Below are 21,554 nucleotides of genomic sequence, written 5' to 3' on the forward strand. Positions count from 1 at the left end.
GCAGTAGTTCCAGTTTCAATGGAATAAATTTAAATATATCTCTCTAAATGGGTCAAAACTGTGCTAAAGCCCATTAATGTGATAAATTATTCAAATTAAATGCAGTGATCATTACTTCAATGCGTCTTTCATACAATCTAAAGTATTAATTCAGTAATAATTGTCTTTCTTAAAATAAAGAAGCTTTTTCAGATGTGGACATTCTGAATCCTTTTTTTATGTGTTCATTTGTCTAAAAGTAGTTCATTTTAATTGTAAATGTTAAAATCATCCTATAAAATACCCACTATATGTCATTTAAACCCTACTGGCTGCTAAAAACCATTAAATTCATGGACAAAAACAACAGGGGTCCTGACCTGTGTGAGCTCAATGTTTAAAACCGGCTTGATTATATCATCAGTTAAAGGTATGTTTCACCTAATTATCACCAATTAACATGATCCCTTTACATTACTTGGAAATATGTTGCTATTTTCTCTCCACAATTTCCCTCACAATCCCCCTGAGTCTTAATTTAACAGACAATACTGACACTTGTATCACCCTCACACACATTCACACACCCACAGGCTCATGCACACGCACACATACATTCACACGTTATCTCTCTTGGCTCAACACCTCAGTATTTAATGATTCCTGTATCTCCAGTGTGGCAGGAGCAGATCTCGGCTCTTTAACGGCCCAAATGAGGGTCTAAATTACAAAACTGTGTCAGCGTCTTGATCTTAAGAAACCATATTTTACTGCTCTTAAATCCACGCATAAAATTTAAACAAATCATCCGTGGAGTGATTGTATTACTCCTCTCACACCAGGGATTGGACGCTGGAAATGGTCTGAGGTGACGACTCGATGCCAGAGCGAAGGGAAAGCTCTGAGGCTGACTTATCTTCTGCCAGACGCCCTCCAGACCAATTCACTTAATGTTACAGAATCTTGCTGCTGGGACAAAGAGCTTGCCAAAATGTAGCAATCAGTAATACACTGGTCACTGATATCTTTAAAATCAAGGGGGGGGGGCTTTTTACAGTAATAGGAGAAGAAGATTATGTGTGCCTCTCTTTTTCTTCAGTCAACTGGACAAAAAATGTAGGACAAAAGTAAGTTATGCTACTCCTACTGCAGTGGATTATTCCACATGGCAAGTGGCAACACTTCCAAAGACAGATTCACCAATGACTGGAAAAGTTTATACTAACAGTGCAACAAGATATACAATAAGAAGCCTGGATCCTCTGATGTTTAAACAAATGAGAGTAGAAGACCAAACAAGGACAAAGGCTGTTTTACCACAATCATCACAATGACGATTTACTGATGGTTTTAAAGTAAAATGGCAGTTGAAACATTAAATCAGGCTATTTTATGGAGTAACACTGGTTTCTAGAACAAGCTGCGCATCACACTTGTTTGTGATCAGTAAAAAACTAAAAGCTTGAAACTGCAATAACAAAGTTGGTTGTCTGCAGGGGTCGGTTGGCACACAGCTGTTTTCTGGCCCTTTGAAGGTCACAGACAAAAAAATGTAACATAAAAAAGTTTGCTTGCTTCACCCGCACTCATCTACCATGTTGGAACATCTGAAACTTTTTGGTGAGGGTGACATTTCAGCTTTACAGTATCAAAAGTTAAAAAAAAAAAAGTGCTCCAAAGACTGTGTTAGATAGAGACGTTGGAAATTTGTAACTTCTGATTAATAAACACACATTTTGATATTAGATATTAAAATACATAATGCACATGTACCAACAAATTGCAAAATTAACAATTGTAACTGCATTTTGAAAGATTAAAATTATCTTAAACAATTAAAAATAGTGTTTACAGGCTATTGTTATTTTTATTGTTATTTATTATTATTTTAAATTGTCAATGGCAAACATTATAATACATTCCTACTGAAAATTTGTTTTAAAATTATTCTTTTGTGCTGTGATGTTGACAGCCATTATTGGTTAATTTATACTTGCAAGTTGTGTCAAAAATAAAATTTTGCCCCCCCCCCAAAAAAACACCATAGCCTGACGTGCACCTCCCCAGAAATGTGACTACACCTCATGGCAACGCAGACCTCCTGTCTATTTTTGTAAGCTGAAACCATTTCAGTGGAAACAAAGCTTTTATTTACTTACTACAGATGAAATCTCCGCTTGTTGCTAGGCTAGTTTATACAATGTAAAATGCCATAGGCTTGTGCTAATAACGTTGGCATGTTATATTTGTTTGGAAAACGTGTTTAGTATGAGACAGGTATTTTGTCAGTGAACCTTGTGAGTTGTGACGGCGCCGAATTTTGTAAAGCTACCTTTGTTAAAAGTTGCTGTTGTCCCTGGCTTCATATGAGTAGAGGAAAAGTCTGCTAGCAGCTAGGCTAATTTATAGCCTATGCATGCATTGTCTTCTTTCAAAATACACTTCAGTTTTCACAGGAAATTTAACGTTTACATAAAGTCTCTTTCAAAATAAACACACTACGTCAGTACAACACCGCAAATTGATGTTTTTTTTCCTTCAGCAACAAACACCCATGATTAGGTTTAGGCAACAAAATCATGTGGTAAGGTTTAGGCAACAAAAACACGTGGTTAGGTTTAGGCAACAAAAACATGTGGTTAGGTTTAGGCAACATAAACACATGGTAAGGTTTAGCCAACAAAAACATGTGGTTAGGTTTAGGCAACAACAACATGTGGTTAGGTTTAGGCAACAAAAACATGTGCTTAGGTTTAGGCAACAACAACACGTGGTTAGGTTTAGGCAACAAAAACATGTGGTTAGGTTTGGGAAAAAAGAACAGGGTTTGGCTTTAGAATCTTTTGGGACGCAAACACTGCTCTCTTGGGTGAAAGTCCGTGTTTGTTGGACCCATCCACCACCCCTCCCACCAGCCACAGTCGGAATCTTGCCACCTTAACTTTCATCCTTGTCTCACCGCGTTTCCCCCTGGCGCCATTAAACTATAATGACAATTGGCCGCGTATCATGCTGATGTTAAAGGACGCCTTTTTTGTTGGTTTCTGACGCTGCAAGTCACTGCCCAAGCGCCAGATGTCGATGACTTCAGAGTGAGACCGGGCTCCACATGTGTAGGCTATGGTGCAGGCTCTGCATAGAGCTGACACACAAGTATAAATCCCACTTTAAAAGTGTGTCAACCAACCCTGGTCTCCCCTACCTCTGTTTTGGTCTCATAAGAAACCATCAAACAAGTCAATTTGATATATGTATGTATATATATATATATATATATATATATATATATGTGTGTGTGTGTGTATGTATAGGTATGATGATTGGCTGCCATAGAAACAATTAGCCAATCATTTAGTATGAGTATTTGAGTGTATGAAAAGGGAATTGCAGGCTATTCCCTGAACCACTGGTGAGTCACTGCTGATATGAAAACGTATCCTCTCTCCCTCCTCTCCCTCTCAGGTGTCACGGTACGTATCAACAAACACTGCTGCACGCATGGCTGCACGTGACACAATAAGAACAGTGCCCATGACAGGACAGTGCAAGGCACGCGCCTACTCTTCGCTGACTGCATCCTTTTTTCCCCCCTTGTCGCTGCTCGGTGTCATGTGCTCCGGTCACTTTCACTAAAACCTTGAGGAGACACCACTCATCCTTCATCGTTGTACACATTACCCATGACGCTCAGGGAGGGAGAACATCAACAGCACGTGACGTGCATCCACAAAAACAACGGTTATTTGACAACAAGCTGGTTTCCCAACTCAAACGATGACATGACACCACATCCATCCGCCAGGTGATGTAGTTCTCTAACAGTAGCAGAACAAAGTAGTTGTCATGTGATGTAGCACTACAGCAGCCTGCCGTGATTTCGGTTAAAGCCCAACAAATAAATATTTAATTTAATTTTAATCGCTGTCACAGAAACGAATATCTCACAAACGTGACATGGTCAATCAAAGCACGAGGACTATTAGTGTCTGTGTCCACTTCAGCATCACTTCTTAACGCAGCTGAGAGCACGCGCGCATCCCATGAAGGGATCACAACATTCCTGCATCAGCGCGGGTGTCCGCACTTCAGCATCAGCTGTCCCAGCTCCGGAGCACTGCGGTACTCACGCCATGAATTAAAACACAACAACGGGGTAAAAAAGAACACACTTCTGAATATGTAAAGAGATTTTTTTAAAAATAAGCGTCCTCATTATGTCCCGAGTAAAGTTTCACGCGAGTCCCGCAGGACACCTGAGACCGAGTACTTACCGTCAATCGCCATGATGCTCCGTCCCGGACTCTACCAACTGTTGGGGGGGTGTGATGGAGGAGGGAGGTCATTCATGTGCTAGTGGACGGTGTGTGTGTGTGTGTGTGTGTGTGTGTGTGTGTGTGTGTGTGATAGGTAGAGAGATTGTGTAACAGGAGTACTATGTAGGATATTAATGTCAAACATGCGATATTTAAAACATGAATGTAAGATAGAATGAGTCTATTACTATTATTATTATTATTATTATTATTATTATTATCATCATTATCTTCAGAAGCCAAAGTCAACAAAATTAGCTACAGATAAATAAAATAATAATATAAATAGTATATGACTGCAATCAGATTATGAGTAAAGACAAAAGATATACTATAGCAATTAAAATATATACTAGGCAAAGTGACATTGATGCTATTAATAGCTGCGAACATTGAAGAAGCATTTGATTTTATATTATTAAACAGGCCATAATAGCCTACACAAGTGCACAGTGTGTACATGGTATTAGCTGAGGCACGGTGACCTTAGAATAAGGACGCTCCTATAGTTATCATGAATCATATTAATCTATTTTTGTGCAGTAAAGGTGGTTAGTTATTTTTTTATTTGCCTGTCATAACAAACATTTGGCACATCCCACATGGGGTTAAGAGACAGAGCAATATAACACATCGTTGCTGTACCATTAAAAATATGAAGATAGTATTAGAATATTTCTGTATATTTAAAAAAAGAAGTAATATATATATACACAATTAAAAGCAAAAAACATTAAACATAGCATTTGACATACATCTTAAATAATTTTATGTTTATGTACAATAAATCAATAGCACTGAACAGCAGCATACGGAATGGTTTATTATAAAGGGCTTCTTTAACCACATCTTGCAAGCTTTCTTGAGGTAATTTAGTGTTTCCTATGCCAATAGCAATATTTATAAGTTACTGATAAATTCAAGCATTACACACACTTTATATCATATAAAAAAGCAGGAGTGCAGGTCTGTATACAGAGTGATTGTTCAAAAATGCATATGATATTATTAATTAGAAAATAATTTCAGGTAAAAGACTTTCTGGCATTAGGTTGTGGTAACAGTCCCAAAGTAAACAATGTTGGTTTCACAGACAGACTGAGAACACCATGTTAATTTCATGTCATATGACATATCTGTAGTGGTGAGAAAAGTATTCAGCAGCAAAATGTACTTAAAGTATCAAAAGTGAAATTACTTGTTCTGCAATAAAATGTCTGCTGTGACAGATATGTGACATTATTAGAATGTTAATAGCGATACATCAATATGTAAGAAGCCTTTTAACTGTTAGCTGCTCAGGGTGCTCATATTAGCAATTTTAGTCCAGTGGTTCCCAATTTGGGGACCGGGTCACTTCCAAAGCACCACAAAATAAATCTGAAGGGTTGTGAGATGATACATGGGGCAGAAAAACAAAGTTTTGATGCTCAAACTTTTGAACACTTAAATCATTGTGTAAGACAAAGTGTCTGACAAAGTGTCTTTCCGATAAAGTGTAGTGGCAAAGGCATAGGTTTTGTTTCAACATTGTGGGGGACTCATATGAAACCAGGGAGGTTGGTTGGTTGGTTGGTTGGTTGGTTGGCTCCCCCAGAAAATGTAAGTATCAAACACTTAATTTCCTGCATTCTGTTGAATATTTATGCACCAATTTGTACCTTTACTGCATCAATGCAAAGGTGGAAGCATCTTTAATTTTGTCAAAATAAAAGCTCTCTGCTACCTTCATGTTTTACTGTGGGGAAAAATACACATATTCTAAATTTTAAAGAGTGTGTGTCCCATGTGTGTGTGTGTGGGGTAGTAGTATGAAGTTGCACAAAATGAAAATGCTCAAGTAAAGTAAAAGTACCTTGAAATTGTACTTACATAGGCTGCTGCACTTGAGTAACAGTAGCCTGCTTAATTACTTTCCACCACAGGGATGGATTTCCTGAACGATCCTACCGGGCACAGGCCCAGGAGCCCAAAGTGTCAGGCTGCCTCCTGGCCGTCATTTGCAAAATGTCACTCAAATGAACATGTACGGACCAGGTAAAGATTCAAAACGACCCCAAAGAGACACAAAAAGACCACACAGAGATGCACTGGAACTGCAGTGAGACACAAAATAACTAAAAAGAGGTGGTGGGTCCATTAGCATATCTGTGCCCAGGGGCTTATTGTTTCATAATCTTCCCATGCTCCTTTGACTTTATGTCTATCTATCTATCTATCTATCTATCTATCTATCTATCTATCTATCTATCTATCTATCTATCTATCTCAGTCCAGTCCCAGCCAACCGAGTGCAAGTGATGCCCAGCTCTGCCTACGTCACAGCCCAAAGACACGCCCACCAGCGTTGTAGGAAAATACATTTCCGCAAAGTTTACAAACTGCAGCTGCCTCCCATTCTGCCGGGTTTAGTCAAGGTTTCACTACAGAGGAAACTTTTTACAACAATGAGTGAACTCAAACCAAAGGACTCAGCTCCGACTGAAGACGGCGGGGAGGAGAAAGACTGGGCTGCGGCCAAAGCTTTCTTTGACAACCTCAAATCAAACAAACCGAGACCTGTGAGTACTCTGCTGACAACCTTTATCACCCATAACTTGTGTGTTAGCTTCACACATGTCATTGCATACAATTTGTGACTCTACAACTGCAAACAACACTGCTTTTTATCTTCCCCCATCCTCTCACAGCCCAAACCCCGTAACGCTGTCACCATCGCCGTCTCCTCTCGCACCCTGTTTAACATGGTGGCAGAGAGGAAGATCTATGAGGACGAAGGGGTAGAGAAATACGTGGCCTATCAGGTGGAGCATGAAGACGATCCTCTGAAGCCAGGAGCTGCTTTCCCCTTCGTTAAGGTAGGCCACAGTCCCGGTAGAATCAATCCCCGCAACAAGTCTCTGCACATTGTTTGCAGGGCGTGGTGCGTTCAATGTCCTCGGCTTCTCGTATAAGGACGCTGTTGATACATTCCTCACCAGGAAAAACCTGATTTACAACAAACCACAGTGGTCTCTGACAGTGGACAGAGTTATAAACCCTGCATCCACATCTTAGAGGTTTGTGCTGAGACCGAAGGCCTGGATACACCAGGCCACACCTCAATTCGTCAAGTAGCCCATAGGCAGGTAGGAAGGATTTTAGCACAATCAGAAAACTTAATTTAAGTGCATGTACCAGAGACACAATTTTCTCCTTATTTTCAAATCACTTAATTCTCTGTTCATTCATTCCTTAAATGTCAGATATCAGGAAGTCATCTCATCAACTTCTGATATCAAGGAAACTATGAAACTATTATGTATGTACAGTTTCCTTGTTTGATGAGATGGAAGTGGTTCCTCACTGATTTATTAATTCCTCATTTTAAAACAATTCAGACTTTCTCCTGCTGCTTAATATGCACAGTGCCAGGACAAAATAAGGGATAAAGTTAAAGGGATAGTTTGGATTTTTTGAAGTGGGATTGTACGGGGTACTTAATGCATAATCAGTGTATTACATAAGCCCCGTTTCCACCAAACACTTTCGGTATGGTACCTTTGGAATCAAAAGTAACCCTTCAGACGTGGTACCTAGACCCTAGTGTTTCCACCGCAAATGCTACTCTTAAGAGTGTGCGGGGTTGTTGTCACTAGCCCTTTTTAGACAGGAATTATGTAAATTTGCAGGAAAGCCCAATCAGTCTTTTTTCAGCATTGGCAGTATAAAAACAAAATCAGGGAGTGCAGCAAAATGCCGCCTACCTAATTTTGCTTATACAGAATGCGCATTTTTCGGGCCAATGGGGGGCGTGAGCAAGTATCAAAACGTGTAGCTCAGTGTGTGACGTAAACAGTGATGTGGGAGGGAAGCTGCGGCTGGTCAGTCCTTCCGCAGTTCTCTCGTAAGTCAGCCCGTTCTTCACCGTCCCCATCATCTGATGGTTAATGGCCTCTTCACTTGCGAGGGCAAGGAGGGCGCGCAATTCGTTGTCTCCCCAATTGCTCATCTTTACAGTGTCTGTCAGGTTTGTGTTTCCCTCTTGCTACTAGCTGCTCGCTAATTCCTGCTATCAGCTGTTTCCTTTTTATCCACCGCCAGTGTGGCGCACGTGTGGCGTCATCAACAGCTCCTCCTGTTGCGGAAGGCTGCCTCTGTCCTTTTAAACTAAAAGGGTTCCGCCAATATGTCTACCCTACGAGCCGGAAAATTGGACACCTAGGATCAACTCGCCAGTCCAGTTCTGTGTGTCTAAACGCTTGCTTCTTGCCGGCAAAACAGCCCAACATTTGTGGAAAATCTGTTAAAAGGGGCTACTCACTGCTGTCTAGGTGTCATTCTCTTCTGCAAATTCTGATTTAATACTTTTTCGCTATGTCTGGTGAAACTCTTGGCAACTCAAACCTTTGGCAACAGGAACAATCCTTTTTTGTTGTGGTCACATGTTCAACACACAGTTGCTGAAGACAAAAATTTAGCTTAGACTGGTTGTTAGTCGATACAGACATGGACAGTGCAACAGCTACCAGAGCTCCGCAAAGACATTTTAGAAAATGCTAAATATTTGTAAAAAAAAAAAAAAAAAAAAATAAATCAGTATTTGCTAAAAGGCAAATTACTGTCCAAAAGAACCAGCGTTGGCAGTTAGCCACCAAGAGCAGCCACTGGGACTAACCACAAACAGTCTATGGGACTAACTAGCTTACTGGTACTTCCGCTATCTCACAGGAAGTTGTGCCCATAATCATTTCTACATTAGTGCCCTCAGGAATAAGGTGGATACAGTAGATGTCAGTCAGCACCCCCCCAATTTGAAGAAGCAGACTGGAGTCAGACACAGAAGCTAACGAGTGTACTGGTCTGGCGGGGTCATCAACAAAACCATTTTAGCCACCTAAAAAAGTCCCACATACAAAAGTCCATATCAGCTGAAGTGCATGCTATGTTTAGAATTTTTTCAAGTATTTTTACTTTTCCATCAGACAGCCTGTTCTGGTTAAGGAAACTGCAAAGAAGGACGGGTCATGACGACAGTGACAGCGTCAAACGAGCCAGACTTTGACATCAGTTCTATTAGAGTCAATGGGACGGGCACTGCAAATCAACCTTCCACCAGATTAAGAAACACGCATTATGTGATGCTTCCTGACATTATTATCTCAATATGTGCATTTGTTTTTCTTGTTATTGGTCCCCAAACAGATCATGGCTCTGTCCAGCAGAGGCTGAGAAGCAGCTGACAGACAAAGCCAGGATCAGTCTGGGGACCAATAACAAGGAAAGCAAATGCAAATGCAACTGACACCAAAATCTGGCTCCTTGAACACTGCCACCAGACCCCATTGACAAAAACAGCAATTAAGGCTCTCTGGACACGGTAGCTGCTGGTCTACTGCTGCTTCTGTCAGTTAGTTTGTTTGTGTTATTGTGTGACTTTGGTGAATCCGAACTAATCCTTTTTAACACCAAAGTCACACAGTAATACTGATTGAGGCAGTGATTTACCAGCAGCTCCTGTGTTCAGCAATGTTAAATCACTGTTTTTCTCAATGGAGTCTGGCTTTGAAGAGAGATTATAACTGCTTCCTTTTCCCATTAGAAATCACTGTCTGACATTAAGATAAAGCGGTGAAAATATAGCATACATTCAAACTGATACAGATTTTTTTTAGCTGGCTAAAATGATTTTTGTTGCAGACCCCTCCACAGCAGTAGATAACTTAGCTTCCAGCCTGCTTCTCCAGACTGAGGGCAGGCTTTCTGACAAATACTGTATGTAATACAATGTGTATGGAAAAGTACCCTATACAACCCCAGTTCAGAATATCTGAAATGTCCCTTTAAAGCTCCTCTTTGCCTTCAAAACAGCTTCACTCATTCTTGGAATGAAGTCATACAGGTCCTGAAGTATCACCAGTCTCTAGCGAGAAAAATCCAACATTACCATACAACCTCGCTTAAAGGTTGATTGATGTGCAGAGCGATAATTGCAGACCACTCCTGAATGTGTTCAGCAACGTGGAATAGAGGAACATCTAGAGAAGAGTGATTGCACCCCGTTACTGTAAAGTGATCTTGTATTCCTCGGCGGTAAGGCAACCACTCGGTCACAGAGGACACAGACCTGCTGCCACAGCTGGCAACAGACACTGTGGGTTTGAGGCATCACTTGGCTTTCTCCAAACGTAAACCTGCCTGGATGTTGGGTATAAAGTGACCAGTGACTCACTGGAGCGTGTCAGTTATTTCCATTGCACCATTGCTCCTTGTTTTCTCTACTGTTAGTTTCTAAATGGCAGAAATGCTATAAATTCAGCCCATAATGAGAAGTTTTCTCTGTGGATTTAACTCCTGTGAATGACTAGTTTTTGGCTTCATTTGAAATGTGGTTACTTCAATATGAGGGGTTGCGGAAATATCAGATTATTAAATAAATGCATACATTTGTAAAATTATGCACAAGTAATAAAAATGGTATTAAAGTTAAGGGCTGGGCAATATATTTATATTTAATTAATACTGTATTATGAGATTAGATATTGTCTTAGATTTTGGATATCGTCATATCGTAAGTGTTGTCTTTCCCTGGTTTTTAAGACTGCATTATATGTATTAGTTATTCTATTAATTGGCTCTAGTCATCATGATCGTTGCAAAACTGATATTGTGGTATTTGGTTCAAAATATTGTGATTTAAAACAGCATAAAACAACATTAATTCAGAAAGCTACATCACTTTACTGTAATACAGACTCCCAGCAAGCATTATGAGTGCAGTCACATGAACCTGACTAACCTGTTTATGAGGCTTATCCTGTTTATGATAATATCTGGGATATGGTGTTTACATGAGCACAGAGAAATCTGGTTATTCATATTCCCCGTAAGCATCCTGGTGTTTTTTGGAGTACTTAAGCTAGCACATTAAGGTTTCTCATAAATGTTATATGGTGTTTACAAGGTTAAACACATGTACAGGATACTACAAAAACCTGATAATAAATGGGTTATTACGTCATTTAAACACACTCATAGAGATGTTGAATGACTGTTGTTTGAACACCAAATCAAAACGTCCCATTCAGGTTCAAAAATAGGTCCAAAATGAAAGTTGTGCCAACATCTGGGATGTCACCTGGCTGTAAGCTGGACATCGTTCCCGAGCATCCTAGCAACATCTAAATATTTTAACACGACAGAATAATAAACTGGTATTGTTCACATGAGGCACAGTGGTGCAGTGGTTAGCATTGATGCCTCACAGGAAGAAGGTTCATAATTCGAACTCCGGCTTCCTCCCACAGTCCAAACACATGCAGGTTAACTGGTGACTCTAAATTGTCCGTAGGTGTGAATGTGAGTGTGAATGATTGTCTGTCTCTATGTGTCAGCCCTGTGATAGTCTGGTGACCTGTCCAGGGTGTACCCTGCCTCTTGCCCAATATCAGCTGCGATAGGCTCCAGCCACCCTGCAGCCCCCAACAGGATGAGCAGTTGTGGAAAATCAATGAATGTTCATATAAGACTCCAGTCTCCTGGGTGAAAGTCCTGTGCCTAATACATTTATCTGGCTTTATGTTTGTCTCTCTCTGTGGACTTTGTCAGTCTTTATACTATGTCATCTGACTGTATGTCAAACAGCCCTGAGGGTTACTTCTCCCATGTGTGATCAAAGACAGTTTGGATAAAGACTTTTGTCTCTTAGAGACACTACAAGCTTAAAATGATAAGACAAGACTGTAACTCACATGCAGATATACGTAAATGGCATAAACATCTATTCATACTTTTAAAAAAGGGCATCGTGTGGAGTGAATGTTGCAGTGTGGCCGTCTAATCACAACCAAACAAATAAATTGTCAAAAAGTCGTGTAGATTAAAAAAAAAAAAAAACCAGATACATGCAGTTGCTTTTCTATAGCAATAATATGATGACTACTTCCTGGTTTGTAAGAGACGATCTGAACTGACCATTATTGGACATGGAAACAACAATATGATCTGGCGGTCTGCCTCATAACCGGGATGCAGTTTTTGGCGTCCAACCAGGATCATTTTCCCAGGGCCACTATGTCCCTACCAGACCAATGTTTACTGAGCTTTAAAGCCAGGAAAAGACACCACTTAAAATATCCAAAATCTAAGCTGCATCACTCTAGAGTCCAGCCCTATGATGAAGGAGTTTGTGGTGTATAAAACACATTTCTTTGTTTCATTGTTGTTTTAATAACTTGATATTCTCTTTCTAAAGACTGTAACTGAAAGAAAGCTGTGGTTCAAATGTTGTAATGTGTGTCGTAACCTGGTGTTGGCCGCTCTGACACAACAACCCGGCCTGTGATGTAAAGCTGTCCGTCCTCTCACACAGGCGCTGATGAATGTCAACGCTCGACTGAGGCAGCTCTACCCAGACAGCGAGGAGCTGTTTGACATCGTCTTAATGACTAACAACCATGCCCAAGTTGGAGTGCGCCTCATAAACAGCATTAATCACTATGGTACGCTGCATCCTAAAGCAAACATTGTTGATTGTTTAGCACGATGGCGGCTCGCCGGCTGCAGCAACAGGAGTAATCAAGAACAGCACTCAGTCAAGTAATTACACACTAGAAACAAAGAGGAGCTGTTAAAGTGTAATTACAACTCCAACTTGCTTTTATACTTTCAGATCTGACCATAGAGAGATTCTGTATGACTGGAGGGAAAAGTCCTATCGGCTACCTCAAGGCCTACCTGACAAACCTTTACCTCTCCAAGGACGCAGAGAAAGTCACTGAAGCCATAGAGGAAGGTAAGTGATGCTGCTGTTGGATTATAATCCTCGTTTCTATCACACACAACCCATGAGTCAGCAGCCTGGAGACATATTTGTACTGATATTTACACACTTGCATGTTGACTTTGTGTGTGACTCATTCACACTGTTGAGGGAAACCTCGACCCCACGCTGTGCAGCAAGAAGGTGCTGGTTGGAGACAGCCTGTGATTTATGGCTCCCTGTTGTTCAAATACACACAAACAGATTTGAAACACTGACGTTCAGATGTAGTGCGGAAATTAAGTGATGAGTTGTGAGGCAGAAAATTTTGAGAATGGATTTAAAGTCGATTATGAAGCAGAATTGCTAAACATTTGCAGGTTCTACCTTCTGAAATGTGAGGATTTGCTGCTTTATCTGTTGTGTATCACATATACATGTTATATATCATATTTTATATCACTGTAAATGAAATATCTTTGGGTCTTTGACTGTTGGTTGTCTTTGATCAAAGGAAGGTATTTGAAGACGTCACTTTTGGCTCTGAGAAATTGTGATGGGATTTTTTGTGACCACCTGTCATCACACGAGGCACAGGATGTCAGATTCTATTTGCACATTAAAAAGATCTATTAAGTTTTAATTTCCCACTTGTCCTCGGCTTATGAGCAACCAGATACATTGATAGATAGTGCATCAATAATGTGCAGACTTAAGTTTTTTAACCATAACTTACCCCAGTTGTGCTCAACCAGGGGTCCTTGAAGGAGTCCCAGGGGTCCCGGAAACATGGACAATAGTTAATTTTTGATATTTAATTCACTATAAAGGTTAGCCCAGTGTGAGTAAGAGTCATAACAGTGACTATCCAGATCACAAGTTTTACTTCCTTAATGGGCTTCTCCTCAGTTAATTAAGCAGGGTTCCCACGGTCATGGAAAACCTGGAAAAGACATGAAATGTCAGGGCACCGGTGGCTTTGCATATAGAGCAGGCGCCCCATGCACAAGGCTGTTGCCGCAGCGGCCCAGGTTCGACTCCAGCCTGCATGCCATTCCCTCTCTCTCTCCCCCTTTCACGCTTGACTGTACTATTGATTAAAGGCACATTTTCCAGGTCTGGAAATCATTCAAAGTTTTGGATAAGTCATGGAATTTTGTTGTGTAATGAAATTGTTATCGTTATCTTCCAAGGCTAACCTTCCATGTGATGTAACAAAACAGCAAATGTATTTTCTGAAGCTGTCAACGTAGCGTCACTCAAGTATGTGTCAATGTGTGATTTTTGTTTACCATCATGTACGTTTCTATGTATGTTCTATGTATGCCAGTTAGCTGAAATTACAATTAGAGGCAAGTAGGGCAAAAAAGAAAATTATGGGTCCTTGAAAAGTCATGGAAAAGTTTTGAAATTTTGTCCATGAAAATGTGTTGGAACCCTGTTATGACATGATATGGCTGCAACAAAGGCTTATTTCCATTATCGCTTCATCTGCTCTTTATTTTCTTGATTAATCAATTAATCATTTTGTTAGTAACATGTCAGAAATAGTGAAACATGCCCTGTTTATTAAGGTGACATCTTCAAATTGTTTGTTTTATCTGACTTAAAGTACAAAAATCCAAAGTCATTCAGTTTATTATCATGTAAGACAAAGACAAGAGTCATATTCTCACGTTTAATAAGTATGAAATCAGCGAATCTTGGGCTTTTATACTTAAAAAATTGCTGAAATGATTACACGATTATCAAGAGAGTTGTTAATAAATGTTCTGTCAATCGATTAATCGAATACTCATTGCAGCTCTAGTTGTCAGCTATGGAATTCTGGTGTTAATCATATGTAGCAACCACAATCTTTTCAGATGGAGGTCCCTTAGCCGAGATCTTATGGGGTCTGGGGGATCTAATGGGGGTCTGTAACCTAATGTGTATCAGGGGTTGACACAAAAGGGTTGAGAACCACTGCCTTATTCTCAAGCAAAGTGGTGTTTGTCTTTAGGATAGGAAACAAGATTTGATGGTTACTATGAGACCACATTGTCTGAACTCTATAGATGTAACATTTGAATCTCTTCACTGAAAGACAGAAGTATCAACAATCAAAGCTGACATGCAGCAGCAGTTAAAACATTGTTAATAAAACAGGAAGTTGAAGATGCCTGCAGCTGTGAGGTATCAAATGTTAGACTGCTTAGAACACAGCAATGGATGCACGATTTTAACCAGCCCTCCCCTCCTCCAGGTATTGCTGCAGCCACGATGTTTATGCCGCAAAAAGAGACTGAGTTGAGCGACACTCAGCTGAGAGTGGCGTTCGATGGCGACGCCGTCCTCTTCTCAGACGAGTCGGAGATCATCGTGAAGAAACACGGCCTGGACACTTTCTTTGAGCACGAGAAGCAGTTTGAGAACAAACCTCTCGCTCAGGTAACAGATGGCTGTTTGTGTGTACTTAACATCACTGTGTGCAGACTTTAAATCCAGACGATGAAAGTCTGTTTACAGGTCTCAGGGAGTATTGCTTCATATATGTGCTTTTAAGAAAAAAAAAAGAAAGAAAGAAAGTTGTGCATGTGTACAACATCATAAATCCTGATAATAGAAATTACGTGACAGGAGAGGTCAAGAAGCTACAGGCTTACTCAATGGACCTCCCCTTAATAAGGGATAACAATACAAAGCTAAGAAATTATATATTTCAATCAGGAGAGACTTGATTTTTATTGTAAAAAAAATATGTATTAAGATGTGCACATTAGAATGAAAAATATGGAAAGTCTTTTGCAATTAGACCCCGTAGAGATGGTGTGATTTAAGGAGGGTGATGAATCCATAGTCAAACAGGGAACCCCCCCAGGGACTAGACGCTGGCGGTGGTAGAGGTGGTGAAGATGAGATGAGATGAGAGGAAGATGGTGAAGTGCCGATGATCTGGATGAGTAGATGAAGGAGCCTTTGTTGAGCTCGTCCTGGACTCTGGATACGATGGCTGGAGGTGAACGGGGTGGAGGAGGGCGCGACAGTTCTGCCTAAAATGATGGCTGACAGCAGCAGAGAGAGAGAGCAGATTTAAATTTAAATTTTGCAGTGGCATCCTGATTGGCTGAGAGAGATGGAGGCAAAGTTTGATTGGATAAGTAGAAGAGTGAACACCCATAGTCAGCTGTTTAGAAGAAGCAGTGGGAGCGGGATGCAGAGAATTGTGAATGAATGAGCATGGAGAAAGTCTTCCTGATTGAACTTTGGCTGAGCTTCATTAGTCGGCAAAATTCTGTCCGCATGACCTTTGTTTCACAAAATATCTCCGTACATACTAGAATGCAAAAACAACTCCAAAAACTTGATGGCGTAAGCTGTCTCCCGTCGTTGCAAAGTTTTGTAAAGTCTACAAGCTAACATTACCTTTTGCAAAACACCTACTGGAAATCTCATCATCGTTAATTCCCCTTCGATATAAGGACACTCACTCCTTGAATTCTCCCACCATCTGTTGGTTCCACTCGGCCTCTTCCAAAACCATTGTTTCTGGCGGACTTTAAATTGTGGACAAAGAGGTGGAGCAATAACACTGGGCGCAGCAGACGCCTCCATTCATCTTTAAAGTGGTGCAGCAGTTATAGGTTTAAGTGTCAAGTAGTTATTAGACCAAGCAGTGCTAACAAAATGTAAACAGACCAGTCGACCTTGTTATTGTTGTTTGTGGTGCATGTTCATGACACAAAGCAAGAGTGGGCATGCACGAATTGAGGAGACTCCATTTTACATGTCCACACAGATACATAGTAACCAGAGTTTTAAAAAATTCTGCATTTTGCATTGCATTTTGAAGGCATTTTAAAACTGTTTTGCTAACTTGAAACTCTGTTTGTGTGTGGACAAGAAGCCAAAACAAAAAATATCTTATGTGTAGACGTAAAAAGCAAAAAACTGAACACAAGGGTTCACCATATCTGTTAGTGTAACAGGAAACATAGACCTGTATGGGGCATAACAAGGCTCTGGGGAATGTCTGCAAGGCTCTGCTGGCTCTAATCAAGTTTTAAATCAGACACTATTTTTTTTCATTTTGTGCCATGCAGATGTGCCATCTTCTCTCTATGTATTTGTAGCTGCGCTCCTTATTTTAGAACATTTTTAATTAAGTCTTTTCTTTGGTTCTTTTTTCCAGGGTCCCTTAAAGTGTTTCCTGGAGGCTCTGGGGAAGCTCCAGAGAAAATTCTACAGCAGGAATGAGCGCCTGAACTGCCCTATCCGAACCTACCTGGTGACGGCCCGCAGCGCCGCCAGCTCCGGCGCTCGCGTCCTGAAGACTCTCCGCAGCTGGGGCCTGGAGATCGACGAGGCTCTCTTCCTGGCCGGGGCTCCGAAAGGGCCCCTGCTGCAGAAAATCAAACCTCACATCTACTTTGATGACCAGATGTTCCACATCGAGGGGGCCAAGGAGCTGGGCACCATATCCGCACACGTCCCCTACGGTATCGGACAGAAGTACCACAAGGGGAAACTCATCGAGCAGCCCGCACAAAAGGAATAACCTGTAGAATATTAAACATACACTACACTGTCATCTGCATAGGAAATTATTTGCTCTAAAATAAAATGCTGCATTCAGGAAACATTGAAAAAATAACAGCAACTTTTGGATGATTTAGGTAACAAATTTGTAATTCAGTCTGAAATTTCTTACTTTTTGGGGTTTTATAAAATATTTTCTTAAGGACAGGGTGTTACTGATGAGCAGGGGAATGATATATATATATATATAATCAAAGCAAGAGCTACACTAGGTGCCATACAACGTTTCACGTTTGTGAAGAGAAACACCAAATTAATTAACTAACGGTGCCTTTTAACCACACTGTCTGTGTACCTGTTTAACTTTGAGAGTTTATTTCTCACTTACATTTGAGTTTATACCATTTACTTTACACTTTTTTACAATGAACACATGTTTATTTTATTTATCTTTGGTTGTTGGTCCTTGGTATACTCATTTTAACCAGGACGGGAGAATGTATCTGCTGTAGACTTTGTTTTCTGTGCATTTGCTCATTCATAGGACGGTTAAAAAAAATACAAATCAAATTTTTGGTGTCTGGTTTTGATTTTGCACATTTAACTGGACATATTTATATCAGCTTTGGGTTTTAAAGGGACATTTATTAAAGCAGAATGTCGGGGCTTACAGGGAACACTGATGCTGTCTGTCTTTGTTACTGTTGACGCGCACAACCTATGCAAAACTTACACTTTATATTTTCACGTTCTGTCTGTTTATGCTTCTACACTGTATCTGGATATCCGTGCACACTGTAACTACACTTTTCCATGCTGTTATTACAAAGGACTGACTACATATACTGTACATGTTTGCAGATTGCATTTGATGTATTGTATAATCAATACTCAACATCACAGAGGAGTTTTACAGTTACACTTGTTTGTAAATGTTTGTATCACGTCTGCTGTCTTTACTCAGTGTCAGATCATGTGATGTTTTTCACTGGTTATACTTAAATAATAACATGATGTTTGCTACCATTTGATTTTTATACTCCACTGTTTTCTATCTGTCTTGTGCCTTTAACCTTGTCAGCTGTGGTGCTGAGTGTATCCAGTGCAAAGGGAGGAGAATAAATGAATGTGTAGGAACCCCAGTGGCTGTTCTTTGTCAGTGGTGTAAAGTTATTGAGTACATTTACTCCAGTACTAATGGTCAATTTATGCTACTTTAGGCTTCTGCTCCACTACGTTTTATTTTGAAATCTTTTTATTAAACTTTTAGAACATATTCATACACTCATAACAACATCTAACACAACAGGGTATACTAAGCTCCAGACACAAACAGCAACTCCAAAACGAATCCCAGGAGGGAGCCCATCTGTGCGGAGTTTGCATATTCTCCCCGTGTCAGCGTGGGTTTTCTCCGGATACTCCGGCTTCCTCCCACAGTCCAAAGACATGCAGGTTAATTGGTGACTCTAAATTGCCCCTAGGTGTGAATGGTTGTCTGTCTCTATGTGTCATCCCTGTGATAGTCTGCTGACCTGTCCAGGGTGTACCTCGCCTCTCGCCCAATGTCAGCTGGGATAGGCTCCAGCCTCAAGAGGATAAGCAGTTATAGAAATGAATGAATGTAATAAATGATGCCTAATGCATACGGATGTCGAATAGATTCTTGAATGCTCCACTACATTTTAGAGGAAATATTGTACTTTTTAAACTCCACTACGTTCATGTGATGTTTACCAGATTTTACATGGGGAAACAAAACACAATGAGCTCTTAAGTCATGTCAAAAAATTAAACCTCTTAAAAAAGTAGCTTTGTTTAGTTGGGGCTCCTTTTTTATGTTTTCTTTCTTTCATTGGATCCCCATTAGCACCAGCTTGAGCATTGGCTATTCTTCCTGTGGTCCATGCACATACAGTCTTACACACTCATACACAATAAAACACATAAACACAGTGAACTAGACAGCACATCTTTGTGGTTTAACATTAAGCAGAACACAAAGATACAAATTGTCATCCTTTTCACAAGAATTATGCTCAACAAAATTATAAATTCATCACAGTTCCCCAAGAACTCATGGACGGAATTTTTTATCCTCAGCAAAATTAATGGTAATTCTTTAAAAACATAAATATTTATCTGACTAACCTTGATTATATATTTATCCATCCTGCACTTACTCACCTTTAGTTCCAAAAAATAGTGTCTCTCATTCTCCTCCAAGGGGTATTTCTACTTTCAATCAGCTTTACATTTAATTCTTACAACATTTTCATGATATGAAAACACAATTCACTGATAATTCCTCAAATGTTTTGAGATATTTTTTGATAAATTTAAAACAAAATTCAAAACAGTATCTCCAACCATTTAAGATGTCTATGAGTTAATTTAAAAAAGAATTACGAGGCTCAAAATGTAAAACATTATTGAATACCTTACAAAAACATGCAATGATTGGAGAAAACCCTCAGCTAGACTATCAGCCTGTATATAAAGTGTATAAACTTAGCTTCATTTCTACCAGCCACTACATTAAAATGTTACATGTGTATTGATACATCAGTATTACAACTTGATTCAACATACAGTGCACATAACTGTACATATTTCTTATGTTAACTCTTATTCTATTCTTGTTTTATTCCATTAATTTATATATAGTAGTTACATTTTTACACTTACAGACACAGCACTGTGATGATATATATTTTATTTTTCAATATTTTTAGTATCACAAGTACTAGTGTTAAACACTGCAGCATAATGCACTTTTTATTTTTATTTTAATGCACATTTTCATTTCTATTTCATTTCTTATTTTATATGTACATACTTCTATTGCATACTATTATTCTTACTTTTTATAATTCTATATTCTCTACAAGGGAGCAGCTGTAACGAATCATAATTCCCCTCAGGGATCAATTAAATATTTCTAATTCTAATGTCTCAGGAGGCATTTTTGTATTACAAGCACTTGTACTTGTGATACATGGGATACATGACACTTTTAATGATTATGTGTGATTATGTCTTTTAATTAGGGAGAACTTGAATGTTTTACACATTTTTTAATTAAAGAAATAATCTGAGTGTTGTTCCCACCACTGGTCTTTGCACATCTCAGCAGTAGATGGAGCTGTTTAGCTGTCCACCTGGATGCTTTAAACACCGCTTGTTTGTCCTGCAGGCTCCTGTTTGACAATGACTCACTTCCTTGTGACAGTGAACCAGCTAAGGTCAAACTTCAGCAGCTTATCTCCAGGCAGATCTGTCCTGTCATTACACCTCAGTGTTCCTCAGTGTGTGTGTCCAGCTGATGGAGGCTGACTCTCATCTTACATGTATGTGATGGAAGAGGCCACAAGAGGGAGCTCCTGGTTAAATGGAGCGGGGTTTTAGTTTACAGAGAGGAGGAACAAGCACTTTGTGTGTGTACATTATCGAAATATAGTCTCTACAAGAATGAAACAAAGGAAGCAAACATCACCAAAGAAGATCATTTTAGACTTAAAAGTGAAATTAAAATCAAATGTAAAACAATCTAACGAGAGAAAATACCTGAAATGCATATACATTAACACATATAATGTACAAACTGTACAGATCTTTGAGATATATTTGCTCCCTTTTAATAACCGAGCTCCCACTCGGCTCATTTTTCCAGGCTTACCAAAATACCAGTGCAAAGCACAGCAAGAATAAAATGCAAATCACTCTGCCTTCGCTGAACTAACATTAGGCCTAATTGGAAGTTAATGAGCTATCCTGCGGTTCCAGATGTATTAATAATATCTGAGGTTTATCCTTCTCGGTCTAAAATAGCTTTAAATTATATAAGGTTACAGCAATATTTCATTACATGTAAGTCTACACTGAACATTTTACTTCAGCACTCTGACACTGTTGGATTCACACAGTGTTTAAAAAGGGACCATGCAGGAGACATTCCTTATTAAACCCGGCCGCCTACATTACCCACAATGCAACTCGACCGT

General features: G+C 39.7%; 1 protein-coding gene across 1 annotated transcript; it reads left to right on the plus strand.

The window, feature by feature from the left end:
* The first annotated feature begins 3,751 nt into the window (after positions 1 to 3,751).
* Positions 3,752 to 18,692, plus strand: LOC125897048 (cytosolic 5'-nucleotidase 1A-like). The gene is made up of 7 exons (XM_049590076.1): positions 3,752 to 3,781; positions 6,565 to 6,853; positions 6,983 to 7,150; positions 12,643 to 12,772; positions 12,943 to 13,065; positions 15,278 to 15,462; positions 17,204 to 18,692. The coding sequence occupies exons 1-7, from the start codon at positions 3,759 to 3,761 to the stop codon at positions 17,567 to 17,569; spliced, it is 1,284 nt and encodes a 427-aa protein (XP_049446033.1). The 5' UTR covers positions 3,752 to 3,758; the 3' UTR covers positions 17,570 to 18,692.
* Positions 18,693 to 21,554: the final 2,862 nt, after the last annotated feature.

The sequence above is a fragment of the Epinephelus fuscoguttatus genome, linkage group LG11 (genome assembly GCF_011397635.1).
Source record: "Epinephelus fuscoguttatus linkage group LG11, E.fuscoguttatus.final_Chr_v1".
Taxonomy (NCBI): domain Eukaryota; kingdom Metazoa; phylum Chordata; class Actinopteri; order Perciformes; family Serranidae; genus Epinephelus; species Epinephelus fuscoguttatus.

Bases quoted from the DNA above. Each gene is read 5' to 3' on its own strand.
- LOC125897048 (XM_049590076.1), top strand. From the start codon at position 3,759: ATGACACCACATCCATCCGCCAG. The intron at 6,854-6,982 runs GTGAGTACTCTG...ATCCTCTCACAG, and splicing joins AATCAAACAAACCGAGACCT to CCCAAACCCCGTAACGCTGT. The intron at 7,151-12,642 runs GTAGGCCACAGT...CCTCTCACACAG, and splicing joins CTGCTTTCCCCTTCGTTAAG to GCGCTGATGAATGTCAACGC.